The 17,902-nt window shown below is 41.2% G+C and overlaps 1 protein-coding gene across 1 annotated transcript in view; it reads right to left on the bottom strand.

Annotated features, from left to right (window-relative positions):
* The window catches only part of LOC124712448 (mucin-1-like), a 106,843-nt gene that overhangs the window by 44,849 nt on the left and 44,092 nt on the right, over positions 1 to 17,902 (bottom strand). Inside the window, exon 3 of the mRNA XM_047242743.1 lies at positions 1,000 to 1,204. Within this exon, the coding sequence (XP_047098699.1) occupies positions 1,000 to 1,204 (205 nt within the window). The remainder of the gene's footprint in view (positions 1 to 999; positions 1,205 to 17,902) is intronic.

The raw sequence follows: 17,902 nt of genomic DNA, 5'->3' as shown, positions 1-17,902 counted from the left end.
ACCTATTCATTTCCCTTTAAAGATGCTCTAATCTCCCTTCCAGATTAAGGGATCTACATTTCGTACACAGCTCCTGCATACACTAGATCTGCATGCTGTTGGGAAAAATTACAGCTGTAGTTTCCCCTTGCTTTCAGACGTTTGCAATACAAACTCAGAAAGGCTGTGTTGACTAATATTACAGGACCAGTACAGTCAGTCATACAGAATGTTGCAGCTGCAACTACTGAAACGGTTGCTGGCCCTTTGAGGAACTACAGGTTAGTCTTCGTTGTGGTTGTTTGTATGGTACTGCTGTCTCTGCAATTGAGGCCCACGAGTCACCCAAGGGTCGCAAAGTACATTTTTCTTGGGGAGGGATACTGCTTGTGATGAGTAAGAGATACGCATTCGATTCCAGTATGGGGAAAATATTCAACCGTCACTACATAGGAAACTATCTGCAAAAGGCTTTTAAATAAAAATATACAAACTCACAACATTCCACATCGTTAATTGGGAGACAAATATGATTTTGTATTTCTTGTAACTATTCCTCTGTCGTTTCTATTTGAACACAGCCACAGACTTACATTCGCAATTATTTATGGACATGAAATCAATGTTTCTGGCGTTGCAATGCACTGATAACCTCTATTACACCCATTTCTACCAGGATTAATCTAATCTAGAAACTGCATCCAGCACACCAATTCATTCACTAATCTTTTGAAAAGAATTTTCTTTCATAACTCTTTTCTCATATAAGTGCCTCGAGTGAATCATTTGGTTCTTCAGTTGAATATAACGCCTCCCGTGAACCAACAGAAGGAAGCATAAAGTCATCTTGATTCATGCTTACTGGAATGCCCAAATTAATCAGCGGTGTAACTTTTCCTGACCCTTAAGTCGTAACCTCTGATTTATCAAGATATAGTTTTTGACCATAATACTTGATTAACAAACCCACAAGCAGTACTATGCATTTGGAAAACATGCATGTGTAGTGATGGAACTCACCGCATGGGGGAGATTGCGACGTCATCTGGTGTGGGAGTGCTGTCGGCGGCCACGTCCAGTGCAGCTGTAGTGGGAGTCCGGCTGTGGTCGCTGAGTGGCTGCGAGAGAGGGCCGGGCGTGGGACTGCTGCCTGCTGCGGCTGCCACACTGCGCAGACAGACAGACAGCGTGTAGGAGGGGCCAGAGACCAGCTGCTGCTGACAGACTGTCCACACACAGGCAACAGGTCACACTGTGCCAACGGGAGCAGTGCATCCGCTCAGCTGGATGACTTACCAATGAGGCTAACAGTCAGCTTCCTCTGAGTTGTCCACAAAAGTAGATTAGCATTCAAGACAACAGACTGTACAAAACAAAGGAAGGTGAAAGATACTGTGAACCAACAGCTAGGCTGGTGTCACAAGAGACCTGTTGGATAGTACAATGTAAATACATATCAACCACATTCACACAGAAATTAGAAGATTATAATCTTTAAATGTACTTAATATGATACTACGAGCGAGATAATTATGGACTGGGCTGTTAGAGGCACAGATGGTAAACGGGGGGGGGGGGTGGGGGGGGGGGGGGAGGGGGGGGAGGGGGGACAGAAGGATCTGAAGTGAGAGAAGATGAAAATTCATACATGGAAGGAGCACAGAATTTGGGATACAATGAGGCAGTTTCAGTGAAAAATTTAACTTTCATTAAAATATGACATCGACTGAAACATTGGCCAATAAATAGATTTCGTTTATATCTGTCAACAAAGGCCTTCTCAGGCTATTGTCATCTGACTTCGAAGTTGAATGAGTATGTGAGGAAGATCAGAAAAGTAGGCAGCGACAATCTACATACATATTTCGTACAGATAAGGAATTTGGGCCTTACCACTGTGGATTCTTCCACCCCACACAATGTATATCAATGTTAATGAGTTTCGATTTTTCAAGGAGATAAAAAAAGGGAGCTGGCGCTGTAGACTTAGTCTGCACATTGTTTTGAAGCCGGAGTGGGTGGGTCCCTGCCTCCATCTTATATAGCACAAAATATTAACAGACTAATGTTTCCGATTGCTTCTTGTTCTTTGTTTCTCTCGTGTTCACCGGAAGCTGTTCTGGGTACGAAAAATTACAGTGTTTACATCAATAAAATAGTTTACATCAAAATCTTGTATTGTCAGTGCACTAGTCTCACTGCAGTTTACACATCGTCTCACTTTAAAATCGTACAAATGATGCGTCATTCAGTGTGAGGCCAATCATAGCAATTTAGAGGGTAAAAAAGATGTAATTTCTTAAATTTGCTCCAGCATTGTGCAATACTATGAATGTGGTAAGGGAATGGTCTCAAACGCTTAGACCCCGTAAAATTGAGATTTTGCATTAACAAGCGTGTACTTAATTTTTTGTTTAGTATTGACAGCCTAACCTGTTGAAATGTAAGTCTATTTTGATTATCTGCTTCATTTTACTTTTGAATTTCATTTTGAGATTTTCAAACTATATAAGCCCACACCATCCTTTGTGATACACCAACAGTTAGTTGGTTAGTTTCATCTTCCACGTACCAGTCATTTTATACTATCACCAATTTGTTGTAAATATACGTTCATGCTGGACACTTATTAGTTTTTTTTCTTTAATTAAAGACAAAAATGTTAGTAATTCTTACCTGTAACCATTTACACATTAGAATAATAGATAATCTTCTGTGGAGTAAGAGTAGTAGTCAAAGAGAAAAGTTTTCAAATTAGTCGAAAATTTTGCTTTCCGGTCTGCCAGACATCTTATATCAATTGGTAAGCGATCAGAAATTTTGGTTACAGGCATTGTGAACCTCGTTTGTGCTACAGACAACCTTAACGTGGCGTAATCCATGTCATATTATTCTTGTTGTATTGCAAACTTCCCACTGAAGTAGAGTGGATTCTTTACAACAAACCTCGTGAGCGAATAACTGTACCGTAAAGTGGATAGATCGCTGCTCACATACCGAACAACAGGAGGTGTCCATTTTGTAAGGTGAGTGTATAGGGGGCCCAAGGACCACACATCTCTACCAGTGCCGTCATCTTGGCCTTTGAGGGTGATATGTCGCCTGAAAAGATGATGGTATACTGGTGTAATATTAAACCACTATGTCCCCCCCTCCCCCCCCCCCCCCCCCCCCGCCCCAGCCAGCGGCGGCGGCCGAACGGTTATAGGCGCTTTAGTCTGGAACCACGAGGCTGCTAAGGTCGCAGGTTCGAATCCTGCCTCTGGCATGGATGTGTGTGATGTCCTTAGGTTAGTTAGGTTTAAGTAATTCTAAGTCTAGGGGACTGATGAACTCAGATGGTAAGTCCCATAGTGCTGAGAGCCATATGAACCATTTGAACCCCCCCACCCCCACTCCCCACCCAACCGGTATTTCAGATGCTAGAAATATGGGCTCATGCTCTGTTTATGAAATGTCAGCCCCACATACTGGGAATGTAGACATCCTTCATACATAACCATTCCTTGCACCCCTCCTCCTATTTGTGTCAACTGCAGAGAGCTCCATTCCACCCGTTCACCGGACTGCGCCGTTTATCAGAAAGAGAGGAAGATAATGCAATATAAGACCCTGCACAATTTGAACTATATAGAGCCCAAAGAGATGTACGACAGTCTTAACCCTGTATGCATGTTGCCATGATATGCTACGGCTACGACGACATCACCCTTTATAAAATCAGCATCGCCATCAGCTATGCCATTTAAAGTAGGCGATGGTTATGGGCCCTCCTTCTCTCGTTGCTCCCTTCCCACCCACTTCGGAAGTAATAATGTTTGTGGCTGAAGGAGCCACAAGTTGCTCGGTTCGCGAGACCAACTCAGAGAAATCGTCCCAGCCACCAAAACCTAAGGAGAAGAAGGAGGAGAAAAAGAAGAAGCCAACAAAGAAGAAAGAGATCACAGTGACCCTCACACCTTCACTTCTGGCAGGCTCCATTTCTTGGGATGAGTTGGACATCCTAGTGTCCACCAAGGACCTGCATCTCCCCAGAGCCTCAAAACCAATGGACACATGGAACCAATGGCACTGAGCCATTGGCGGCAGGTGATCCTGTACAGAAACTGCCTAATCGGTCCCTTAGTGCCCTTACAGTACACTGAAAGCTCAATCCCTCAGTGGAGTTGCAGCGGTTTTTTCCACCGCCTGGCTGCATTACGACAGCTCTTAAGCACTTCTCGTGCTTCCAGGAAACTTGGCTGCAGCAATGTCGACCCCCGGCCTTCACTGCGGTGTTTGGCTTCCTGGACTAGCCCTCTGAGATGCCTACTCATGGAGGCTCGGATTGGGCACCAACAACTGCTTGCTAATTATTGCCAGACATGTCCATAGTGAGCCGTGTAGCTCGACCAGCGATATTCCCGTCGCCGGTGTGGGTCACCTTTCCGGTGGTGTGCGCAGAGCGCGCCGTGGCGCCACCTACCGGGCCGATCGGGGAGCGGGCGGTGAACTCTAGCAAGTAGCGCGGAATTTGTCTTTGGGACGCCTAGCAGTAACGTCGTTGGCCAAGTCTGGCGGACTGTACAGGTGCCGTGCGAGGCAGCAGGAAGAGCACGTCTAAAAAGTGCTGTTTGCCCGGGTGACGGCGCCGTAGGAAATATCGCCGGCGTGGAAGCAGTCACGTTACTGGGAAGCCACTGGTGCATTTCGCTTGGTATATCTCTCCTGGCTCCAGGATCTGCGGCGGCTGGCTTCGTCGAACAAGGAAGAGGGTAAGGGCCTTGCTTGTGCTGTAAATTGTCGCCGGAATCGGCCACTGGGTTCGGTGCTGTTGACTTCATTTTCTTCGCCGCCCATTGCTACTCCTACTGACTCTGTCCTCGAATGTATTAATTTCAACTTGCTTAGTACGCAAGGTTCTAGTGAGACCTGTATGTGATGTGATGATTAACAGTTACTAGGGCCTGGAGTGCTGATACATTCTGTTTGTAGATTGTTACTGTCAGTGTTAACCCCCACTGAAAACAGTTTGGCTGGTCCTTGTCTAAGTGCCACCTGGTTATTGTATTTATATCATACAATGGAGTTCAGCTGGCCAATTGCTATAGATATACATGGATAAAATTTTCCCTGGATATATTTTGCTGTGAACTGCTGTAACATTATTGTTACATTTCCATCTGAAGTGATAGCGTGTTTGACAGACACGTGTCTAATTCTAAATGAGTAGTTTCATAAATTCTTACAAGTTACTGAGAGGCCAGTTGTTATTGTGTGTTGAAATAGTTTGAAACTAATACTGTTAATTAAAGTAGAAGAATTCCTTCAATGACAGTATGTGGATATGGTAATTAATTCTGATTTATTGTTCTTCAGACTGATCATAGTTTTTGAGTAAATAATTTTTAACTCTTTTCACTAAATGTGTAATAGACCATAAGTGCCGTGGTTTATGAATGTTTAAATTTTGAAGTAACTTTCTCTCACCGAAATGCTAAATTCTAAAAATATGTTGACGGTTTTATTTGTTATTTGTCTTGTTTAAATGTGCCAAATAAATGTTCAGTGAAACTGTCGATGGTAATTGCCTGATTTGTCACTTGGTCCAGACCTACCACCCCACAGCCTATTGTGCTGAGCTTTTGTCGTCGTGTAAAAGGTGAATTCCATGCTGTGCTGACGCATCACATAGTTCACCTGAGCATCCGAATTACCACCTCCTCTTCCCAACCAGGGTAATCCATCTCCCACAATGGCGTCCCAGGTCAGGAGGCATGATAGCAGTCCACATTCGATCCCTTGTTTCTGAACTCGAGATTTTCCCTCTACCATCTTTCCTCTGGGCCCACTCACGTACACCTCCAGGGTCCATATCTCAGTCACAGCTTCGTCTCGACCTATCACAAGGCCCAAAGGACTGAGTTCTTACTGAGGCTCTCCGCTGACAGCTTTTCTCTGTTCTCGGCGAGTTCCAGGGCTCAGAAATAGTCTGCACTGATGTCTTGACGGTAGGTGGTCACGTTGGTTTCACTTAAACTCCGCTGGACATATTGAGAGTGCTCCTTGCCGGATGGCTACAGTATTTTCACTGCAGAGTTGGTAGCTATTGAAACTTCCTGGCAGATTAAAACTGTGTGCCCGACCGAGACTCGAACTCGGGACCTTTGCCTTTCGCGGGCAAGTGCTCTACCAACTGAGCTACCGAAGCACGACTCACGCCCGGTACTCACAGCTTTACTTCTGCCAGTACCTCGTCTCCTACCTTCCAAACTTTACAGACGCTCTCCTGCGAACCTTGCAGAACTAGCACTCCTGAAAGAAAGGATATTGCGGAGACATGGCTTAGCCACAGCCTGGGGGATGTTTCCAGAATGAGATTTTCACTCTGCAGCGGAGTGTGCGCTGATATGAAACTTCCTGGCAGATTAAAACTGTGTGCCCGACCGAGACTCGAACTCGGGACCTTTGCTTTTCGCGGGCAAGTGCTCTACCAACTGAGCTACCGAAGCACGACTCACGGCCGGTACTCACAGCTTTACTTCTGCCAGTACCTCGTCTCCGCAATATCATTTCTTTCAGGAGTGCTAGTTCTGCAAGGTTCGCAGGAGAGCTTCTGTAAATTTTGGAAGGTAGGAGACGAGGTACTGGCAGAAGTAAAGCTGTGAGTACCGGGCGTGAGTCGTGCTTCGGTAGCTCAGTTGGTAGAGCACTTGCCCGCGAAAGCCAAAGGTCCCGAGTTCGAGTCTCGGTCGGGCACACAGTTTTAATCTGCCAGGAAGTTTCATAATAGCGCACACTCCGCTGCAGAGTGAAAATCTCATTCTTGGTAGCTATTTCTCGCTCTCTTGAGCTTATCCACTCTTGCGCAGGTGAGTCGTTCCTCACTTGTAGTGACTCCAAAAGCAGCCTACAAGCTCTCAGACAGAGCTTTCCTCGCCATCCTTTGGTAATGAGTCACCAGAAGTCCGTTTATGCCCTCAGACACAGTCGACGTCCAGAGACCTCTCGGCCCCATGACATATCGGAATCTCGGAAAACGAACTTGCTGACAGGCTGTCGAAACAGGCTACCGATAAACTGATTCTGGCGGTCGCCACACCGTGAACTGATCTCCGATCGGTCTTACGCCATAAAGCTTTCGGGATCTGGAATACCGAATAGCATTCCCTAATAAATCCACCCAGTTGCTGTAGACAACTGTGAAATGATATCTCGTTGTTACTGAGAATTTTAAATAACATATGGTATTCTAGTTTCTGTAATGGGCTGAAATGAAACCAATTGTAAATTTCCGTGCACATGAAATCTAGGTTTGCATTTCAGAAGCCTGTGATGCAGCATTGTCAGTTGAACAGCAAATGCACTGAGTTAGTTGTATTTTATCATTATCTCTTTTGAACAGAGCAGAACTTAAGTATTTCATACAAAATCACTGCTATTGCTTTCTCAACCTCCTATAACCCAAGAAACTCCACAGTTTCTATCTCTTTTACATTCCTGTAATATATCAAATACAAAGATACTTTGTGTCCTCCACATCGATGCTCTCATCAGCAATGTCGTACAATAAAGCATCAACACGTTTAATGTGAGCACAGTATTTGGTTCTGTGAATTCATGCAGCGTTTTCTCTAGTCATCAGTCATCTTATTTACAGGATGACAATCATTGAACTATATGAAATAAAATCGTCATAACTTCTGAGCGGTTTGCATTAGGACGTTCAAACTGCACGGTTGCCCGCGGGACATGATGGGAAGTAGTATGCGCATGCATGGTTTGGCTTAGCGACGAAGCTCACTTTAATTTGGATGGGTTCGTCTGTAAGCAAAATTGGCGCATTTAGAGGACTGAAAATCCGCATTTCGCGATCGAGGAGTTTCTTCACCCTCAACGGAAGACTGTGTAGTGTGCAATGTCCAGTCACGGAATAATCGTTGCGATGCTCCTTGATGGCGCGGGGGCTACCGAACGGTACATGAAGGTTTTGGAAGATGATGTCATCCCCATTATCCGAAGTGACCATGATTTCAACAAGACGTGCTTCGTGCAAGACGGAGCTCGACCCCGTCGAGGCAGGAGACTGCCCTATCTTGGAGGAGCACTTTGAGGACCGCATTCTGGCTCTGGGGTACCCAGAGGCCATATTCTCCGGATCTGAACACATGCGGCTCCTTTTTGTGGGGCTATATTAAAGACAAGGTGCACAACAATAAACCCCAAACCTTTGCTGAGCTGAAAACAGCCATTCAGGAGGTCATCGACAGCGTCCATGTTCCGACACTTCAGCGGGTCATGCAGAATTTCCCTATTCGTCTGCGCCGCATCATCGTCAATGGTGACAGGCACATCGAACATGTCATAGCCTAGATCTGACTGTCTGTAGTGACGTTTACATGTTGAATAAAGTGTGTAAACGCCGTAGTTTGTAACTAAATTACGTTTTTTCTTCATATTGTTTAATAATTGTCACGCTGCATTAAGACTTCGAAGTATATGATGAATGATTTCTATTGATGGGAGAATTGTTACATGAACAATTACTAATAGCTGTTTCTCATTGGGCTTCGTTGTCAACTTGTAGAAAATTATTTAATCTCTTTGAGGATATCGATTTTTCATTTTTGAGACATCAGATTTCCCGGTTGCATGCTTCATCAGATCCGTCTTGGAGTGGGCTCATAGATTTCCTCGAACCTACTGGCATCTTTTGAACTGTCAGGAAGCCAGTCTATTATACAATAGTATATATTGTAGTCGAAATTAGTGTTTGTTACCATAATCGTTTAATTTGACTATAGTTTTGGAAGGCTGCATCACAATTGTAGAATTAGTAAAATATATGGGTATTGCATACCTTTCGCCCACTCTGCTTCCCATTCTCGGCTAAATCCTCTAAGGCACATTTTGCATGGACTGGAAAGTACACTAATCGTAACCCACACTCTGTAATTTCTTCTCTACATGTATTCAACAATAATTGGCCACAACAACGATAAGCGAGAACAGGCATTGACTGTTGCTGCACCATAAAATAATGCAAGGCCAATGACAGCAAGAAGAAAGTACCGCTGTTTTACCAGCAGTGTATCAGGTACTTTTGCGTCATGAAAGAATGCATCACCCATCAGAACGACAAGTAAATTATCGTATTTCTATTATCCTTAAAAGTGGTGCCCCAAGAGGAAATGTTTCACATTCGTTTTATTTGCATTCAAGTTATAGGGGCGTTCAATAAGTGATGCAATACTTTTTTTCACGGCCCGTTCCGGTTGAAAAAATACGGAATTTGTTGTGGAACATACAGCCATTCCTTTATTTCGGTGAAAAATAGCAATTACGATCCTGAATAATTCGCATATGTCAAAAGACCAATTTTTATTAGTCTTCATAAAATTAAGATTGAAATAATAAGACTCTAAAAACTAAGGTTAACAACGTCTAGAGAACGTGAAACTGTTAGTTGCGTGTCTCCTTTTTTAGTGTATGTACTGATGTAAGGCACTGTTTCAGATCTTCTTGCTTCTTGTTCCTGGTCTCTGGTGCCTTGTGTCTTGTGTTTTGTATCTGGTGGTTTTGGCGGCTCGTCTGTGTTAGAAGAAACGAAAATACAACTGTTCTGAAATCAAGTTACTTTCCTTCAAGTAGTTTGGGGAAACTTTACCGTAGGGCGTGAACGGCAAAGATTCAACAGCTATTTCAAATATAGTAACAAAGTATACCAAAAGAGGAAAGAACTCTTTAATCCACTGATAGTTGAGATAAATCTAGTTAGATAAACGGAGCACATTCGTTTACATGTGGTTCACTATGAATTGTGTTAAAATGAAATGAGAGTGGCATTGTTGACCGGGACGCCGAGTGCGAGTCTTATTTCAGTCGACGCCACATCGGGCGACTTGAGCGCCGGTGATGAGGATGAAATGGTGATGAGGACAGCACAACACCCACTCCCCGAGCGGGGAAAATCTCGAACCCGGCAGGGAATCGAACCAGGACCCACTGCATGGTAGGTAAGCACTTACCACTCAGTTAAGCGGGTGGACATGAATTGTTTTAATACTGCGGGACGAAAAGTATTCGAAAGAACTCACAATGAAGTATTTTTCAGTTGTCAGAGTTAATTGCTTCGGCGAGGAATAATTGACAACTTTGGATTTCGTTTGCGATGTCGGCAATTATCGAGATAAAACTACTGATTATGTAATTTTCATTTAAATGTGAAAAGACACGAAGTGTTCACTTATAGAAAAATTACCATTGAAGGCAAAATATATAACCTACAAGAGACAGCATTCAAACATAGAATTAGATGTTGGTACGAGTTCTGTCTGCAGAACTGTCCTGCGTGTGTTACATCGTAAAGTCACGCAGATAGTGAGTTTTGTCTTTCATCTATATCTTTATTTGGAGAGAATATTGTTCCTTCTTGTACTAATCTCCTTTTTACCTAATGACTATCGCAAACCAGAAAACAATCAGTCAGAAAGAATCGGCGTCAACAGCGCAGACGAAGCCGAAGAGAAGGAGGCAGTACAAATGGCACTGTCCACCGTGGAGCCCGAAAAGGACAAGTGGTAGTTATTGTGGGCATTTCATTATTTATGGACAGTGAAATAACTAGGGAAGTAATGTAATTAATTGTTGTACATAATTGGACATTGCGAGAATCTTATGTGTGTGAGTAATGGAATTTGTGTTTTTTTTTCATGTTTCCTGATTAATTAACTAATCTCGCACGACCAAGTCCCAAAAAACCTAAAAGAAAACAGTGGGGACTCAAATCGATTTATTAAAATTGATTATCAACGCCGATGTTGCCACGCGGTATAAAGGAAAGGGCGTTGGTATTTACGGCATTTTGCCTTACATGTAAAGAAATAGAATTATTATTCTTTAACGTGAGTGAATCAATGTTTGATGAGGAAAAAAAGGCATGACATTCGAATTTTAGTTTTGTTACTCCATTAGATAAAAGTTGATTTTCTTTTTTTGCGTGATAAACTTCACGAATATAGTTTTATCAAGTTTTAGCTGAAATCGATGTCTAATTTTATCGTTTTGGCTAATTGTATTAAGCTCTAGGACTGACATTAATTTTTTGTTTGAGAGAAATGGCTAAAATAACACGGAAAGGCAAAATAGAATCTGAAAACATTATTGGATTAGGGATCACGAAAAAAATTTACATGGGCTACGACTACAGTAGATCAAAACGAAGTAGAATGTGGCTGTAATTTGTCAAATTTTCCAGAGAGTATTGTCGAAAGCGAGTGGAAAATGTTCCGATTCGGAGCAAAGCCATGGGTCCTTTCACAGCATTTTTAATGAAATTAGGGGAAAGGGATTGAGAGTGAGATCGGAAACAGGTGGAATGAGATAAGAAAATCTTCAATGATTTAGAACAGATTCGATCAAAATTGACCAACGTAGGTAACAAACATGAAGGTTTTCCCGAATAAGTCGACCAGATTAAAAAACGAGGTCCACGTCCTTAAAACCGCGCAATATACGTTTGAAGCGACTATAGATAATCTTGCCACTGGAATTAAAGGCATAGAATTAGATAATAAAAATTACAGAGACGATTATTTGGTCATGCAACTGAAAATATTGGAGGACGATATCTCTAACTGAATTGAAGTTATAGCTACAGACAGTAATGGGCAAGTTAATTCCGAAATTACTTCGGCAATCCAGCGAGAAAACAAGGACTTGTGTTTTAAAGTGGTAAAATGGTGGAAAATTTTAAAGCTGAGTTTCAGTAAATAAAGGACAAGGTAATTTCTGAGATTCCGAAATGGCAATTCGAAGTGAATAATAGGATGTGTCAACTTGAAAGTGAATTCCCTGTCAAAGCTAGAACTTAATGGAATACTTTACCAAGGATACTAGAAATAGACAATAACTACAACCCCACATCAAAGAAATAAATCAAATATGATTATGAATCAACGCACTTCAGTGTGTATTCTAACTGAGTAGACTATGTAAGGGGTGCTATCCTTTCCTTATTATCACTAATACTCAACGGAGCATTAGTAAAAGCCGTCAGATCGAAACCTATTCGTCAGAGAGAGATGTACTACATCCAATGGTACTTTAAAAAAAGTTTTCGGAATGTTTTTCCAAGATCATGGACAGAACAGAATAAAATACAAGTTATTGTCTCTCATATCACTTGACACGCTGATTTACAGGCTGATGAAGCTGCTGAGACATTTAGAACATATGAAGATTTTGAAGAAATGTTTATTTGAAATTTTAGTCTCCCCCCCCCCCTCCCGTAAACAAGGACGCCTACATACAGAAGCATATAGCCCTGAATATTATAGTTCAAAAATAAGAGCATTTTAAGAAAATACTTTGAACGTTATATCGATAAGACTAGGTACTGGAAAGAACCAATATCGCATAGAGAAGTATAACGAATTCTTAGTGCGAAACTACCCACATCAGAGAAAAACTAATTTACATACCTAACACAGATCTGGATCACTTTACGTTAGTTACTGATTTGTTACATGTATCTCAGGAAGACATTAAACAGCTTAGTGGCAATAACCCTTCGACACATAATTCAGTGGGAACAAATAATAATAGCTATAGCCGTAAGAAATATAATAATAATGATAACAGAAATAACAGCAGCAATCACGGCTGCAGCAGAAATGGTAATGGAAATTTTAGGCGTTCTCAGGGATCACATATTCATGTGAAACAAAGCTACAGACCTTATAATAATAATACTAATAATTGTAATAAACAAAATTTAAATAGGAAAGGAAAGTGTAATGAAAATTTCAGTCCTAATAACCCAACAACAGTAGGAGTGTGGGAAGTCAATGATATAATCAAAATTCAGGTCCTTGGCATCAAGCAGCTGGGCCAGTCTCTAAGCAGATTTTATTTGGTTATTTATTTATTTATTTTGATCCTCTGAATCATACATAGTACAGAAATGTACATCATGATATAGGACAGGTCATTTGATACATATTAGGCATTTACGTTGTTGTTATTGTCTTCAGTCCTGAGACTGATTTGATGCAGCTCTCCATGCTACTCTATCCTATGCAAGCTTCTTCATCTCCCAGTACTTACTGCAACCTACATTCTTCTGAATCTGCTTAGTGTATTCATCTCTTGGTCTCCCTCTACGATTTTTACCCTCCACGCTGCCCTCCAATGCTAAATTTGTGATCCCTTGATACCTCAGAACATGTCCTACCAACCGGTCCCTTCTTCTTGTCGAGTTGTGCGACAAACTCCTCTCCACCCCAATTCTATTCAATACCTCCTCATTAGTTATGTGATCTACCCATCTAATCTTCAGCATTCTTCTGTAACACCACATTTCGAAAGCTTCTATTCACTTCTTGTCCAAACTATTTATCGTCCATGTTTCACTTCCATACATGGCTACACTCCATACAAATACTTTCAGAAATGACTTCCTGACACTTAAATCTATACTCGATGTTAACAAATTTCTCTTTTTCAGAAACGCTTTCCTTGCCATTGCCAGTCTACATTTTATATCCTCTCTACTTCGACCATCATCAGTTATTTTGCTCCCCAAATAGCAAAACTCCTTTACAACTTTAAGTGTCTCATTTCCTAATCTAATTCCCTCAGCATCACCCGACTTAATTCGACTACATTCCATTATCCTCGTTTTGCCTTTGTTGATGTTCATCTTATATACTCCTTTCAAGGCACTGTCCATTCAGTTCAACTGCTCTTCCAAGTCCTTTGCTGTCTCTGACAGGATTACAATGCCATCGGCGAACCTCAATGTTTTTATTTCTTCTCCATGAACTGTAATACCTGCTCCGAATTTTTCTTTTGTTTCCTTTACTGCTTGCTCAATATACAGATTGAATAACATCGGGGACAGGCTACAACCCTGTCTCACTCCCTTCCCAACCGCTGCTTCCCTTTCATGTCCCTCAACTCTTATAACTGCCATCTGGCTTCTGTACAAATTGTAAATAGCCTTCCGCTCCCTGTATTTTACCCCTGCCACCTTTAGAATTTGAAAGAGAGTATTCCAGTCAACATTGTCAAAAGCTTTCTCTAAGTCTACAAATGCTAGAAATGTAGGTTTGCCTTTCCTTAATCTATTTTCTAAGATAAGTCGTAGGGTCAGTATTGCCTCACGCATTCCAACATTTCTGCGGAATCCAAACTGATCTTCCCCGAGGTCGGCTTCTCCCAGTTTTTCCATTCGCCTGTAAAGAATTCGCATTAGTATTTTGCAGCTGTTACTTATTAAACTTATAGTTCGGTAACTTTCACATCTGTCAAGAACTGCTTTCTTTGGGATTGGAATTATTATATTCTTCTTGATGTCTGAGGGTATTTCGCCTGTCTCATACATCTTGCCCACCAGATGGTAGAGTTTTGTCAGGACTGGCTCTCCCAAGGCCGTCAGCAGTTCCAATGGAATGTTGTCTACTCCCGGGGCCTTGTTTCGACTCAGGTCTTTCAGTGCTCTGTCAAACTCTTCACGCAGTATCGTGTCTCCCATTTCATCTTCATCTACATCCTCTTCCATTTCCATAATATTGTCCTCAAGTACATCGCCCTTGTATAGACCCTCTATATACTCCTTCCACCTTTCTGCTTTCCCTCCTATGCTTAGAACTGGGTTTCCATCTGAGCTCTTGATATTCATAAAAGCGGCTCTCTTTTCTCCAAAGGTCTCTTTAATTTTCCTGTAGGCAGTATCTATCTTACCCCTAGTGAGATAAGCCTCTACATCCTTACATTTGTCCTCTAGCCATCCCTGCTTAGCCATTTTGCGTTTCCTGTCGATCTCATTTTTGAGACGTTTGTATTCCTTTTTGCCTGCTTCATTACTGCATTTTTATATTTTCTCCTTTCATCAATTAAATTCAATTTTTCTTCTGTTACCCAAGGATTTCTACTGGCCCTCGTCTTTTTACCTATTTGATCCTCTCCTGCCTTCATTACTTCATCCCTCAGAGCAACCCATTCTCCTTCTACTGTATTTCTTTCCCCCATTCCTTTCATTTATAAGAAGTGGTAAATTTCTATGATTACATATTTACATCACATGCGTAATGTACTTAGGTCTTATATTAATTCTGTACCAGAATTTAGCATTTACACCAATAAAACTTACATTTAGTTATGTTATGTAAGGTCAATAGTTTGGGATCCATTATCTGATGTTTTTGTTGAGCAGTTCATTATAGCTGTTTCTTGTACCAGTTCCTTATAGCAGGTTGTTTCCAAGGAATTCCTGTATGCTGTAGAGGCAGTGTTTAATTAGAAGTGACTGTAGTTTTGCTTTAAAATCCTTCACTTGTGTAATGTTCTTCACTGCTATTGGGAGATGATTGTAGAGTTTTATTCCCATATATTTGACACCTTGACTGTATAGTTTTGTTGAATGAAGAATTACTCGTAGAGAGTTCTTTGACCTTGTATAGTGTTGGTGGCAGTTTGTGTTGATATCTAAGTTGCTAATATTTTTCTTGGTGAAACATAGTGGGTCCAGTATGGACTGACATGGGAGGGTTAATATGTTCGGATTCTGGAACAGTGGTTTTCAGGATTCTTTCTGCTGTCTGAATAATATTATTCTAACTGCCTTTTTTTGGGCTTGAACAGCCTCACTGCTTCTGCACTTTGGCCCTAAAAAATAATTCTGTAGCTTAGTATAGAGTGGAAAAGAGCATTGTACATTGATTTGAGAGTGCTGGTATTCACAATATTCCTTATTTATCTGATCATGAAACATACTTTACTCAATTTGGTGCAGGTTATATCAATATGACTTTTCCATGTAAGTGTGTCAGCAATGGCAACCGCCAAAAATTTGGTTTCCTTCACATAGTTGATTTTATCATCACTCAGTGATATATTTGTTACTGGTGGGTTTTTATTTTGGACTGTGTGGAAAGTAATACCAGCTGCCTTTTTTATATTTATGAGTAGTCTGTTTGAATTAAGTCATGAGTTTAGTTGTGCTGTGCTTCTGATTATTGCATCTTGAAGATGTTCATTTGAGTCAGATATCATAATTGTGGTATCATCAGCAAAGAGGAAGGTTCTGTTATTGTGTAAATTTAAGGAGAGATCATTTACATAAAGTAAGAATAATAAGGGTCCCAACACTGAGCCATGGGGAACTCCATGTTCTGTGATTTGGGTAGATGACTGTACAGTATTAGCGATTCCTGGTCATCTTACCCATGCGTGATCAGCTGAATGACAATTGCAATAACCCCCAACCCACTTGTAGTACAACTAGTTTGTAGCCACAACAGAATCAAAGTGTAAGGATAGCTGCTGTAGCTGATGATACAGTTGTGCGAACCTGCTGGGCCTGTACCTGCAGGTTGAAAAACTGAGACTTGACGGGACCATTTTCTTGTAGGGTATTGGTGGGCAGTGAACCGCCCCCCCTCCCTCCCCAGAATGCGAGTCGCTCAGCTGATAGTATAGCAATCAGGATAGGAGTAGCTTCAGTCATATTACCATTGTCAACTCCAAGTACTTTCAATAGCTCATACTTAAAAATAAAAAAAGACCACAGACAAATTCTTATTCTAAACATGTCTTAATAATCTTCTGAGAGAAGAAAAACAGAGAAACTCTTATTCAAAACGTTTCTTAATATACTTGTGAGGGTAGATTCCTTTTATACGCTTAGTTTCCGGATAGACAAGTAAGTAGCTTCCTTCATGAGGAATATCTAATATATTGTATAGACTGCAATATACCATTGGCCTTTTTTTGTTTTGTTTCTTTAACAAAGATATTTTCGGGTGAGCTTTCAACAAACCCTCCTTCTCCGATGTGATACTGAAGTGTTTTTCCCAAGTTTTTATCTTAATTAACTTTTCGCAGTTCGCATTACACTGAAGAGCCTCTGAAACTTTTTCCAGGTGTTTTTCTTCGTCACAAATGATTCCGGTTATTTTCGGGAGTGGGTTATCCCGTCCATTTTACTCAGTTTCCTTCAACATTACTTCGGCTAGCATATTCTTTGTCGAAGACTGAGGCAGATGATTAAACGTGTTTAGAAACTGGTTCATAGTCGATCCATTTAGATTGTTGTTTAAAAGCTTAGGATATAACGAACCGGTTAAAATTGAGGAGAAAATGCATTAGACTGGGCTAGACTCAGGGTGGAACCTGGATATTAGGATTTGTTTTATTTTTGTTCTCTGAGCAATTCTTTCAATTCGTGCCCCATGAAATAGGAGGCATTATTGGATAGAATGACATTCGGTCTTCCTGTTTGTGGAAAGTATTTTTGCACGAGCCTTCTAGTGGCGGGAATAAGTATCGTTTTGATCAGATGAAACATGAGGTATTTAGTGAACAAATCATACACAGCTACCAAGTATCGTACTCCATACCAAGTATCGTACTCCACCCGTAGCTATATGGAGGGATCTGGTAGCATCACAGGATAGTAGTTGCAGAGGTTTAGTAGGTATGACAAGGTGTAAATCTGTTCGACTGCACAGGTTCACTGGTTTCACTTTTTAACACAGGATACTCGTTCGTAACCTTGTTCCACTCTTCTTTTGAGTTTAAGTAAGTAGCAGTGTCTCAATATTTTACCAGCTCGTTTTTCGATACCAAAATGTGACCATGCACAATGGGTGAAGCAAATAAAATTTATCGAACACTGTGATGGAATACACATGTGCGAGTTAGCTAACTTCTATGAAACAGTACATCAGAATACCCTTTAAACTTTCACGAAATATGTTCATTGTTATTCTGCCTCAATAACTAGTTTGTAGAATTCCACGCAGGATCTTCATCTTCCAACGGAGACATATTCCTATACATAACAAAATAGTGCGCCTAAATGGTGAGTCTTTTATTAACAATAATTTAAAATTGGATGACTGCTCAAATATTTAATGATGATTTGACAGTCCTTGTGCTA

The sequence above is a fragment of the Schistocerca piceifrons genome, chromosome 8 (assembly GCF_021461385.2).
Source record: "Schistocerca piceifrons isolate TAMUIC-IGC-003096 chromosome 8, iqSchPice1.1, whole genome shotgun sequence".
Taxonomy (NCBI): domain Eukaryota; kingdom Metazoa; phylum Arthropoda; class Insecta; order Orthoptera; family Acrididae; genus Schistocerca; species Schistocerca piceifrons.
The sequence above is the reverse complement of the archived record's forward strand: the minus strand, read 5'-3'. Positions and strand labels throughout refer to the sequence as shown.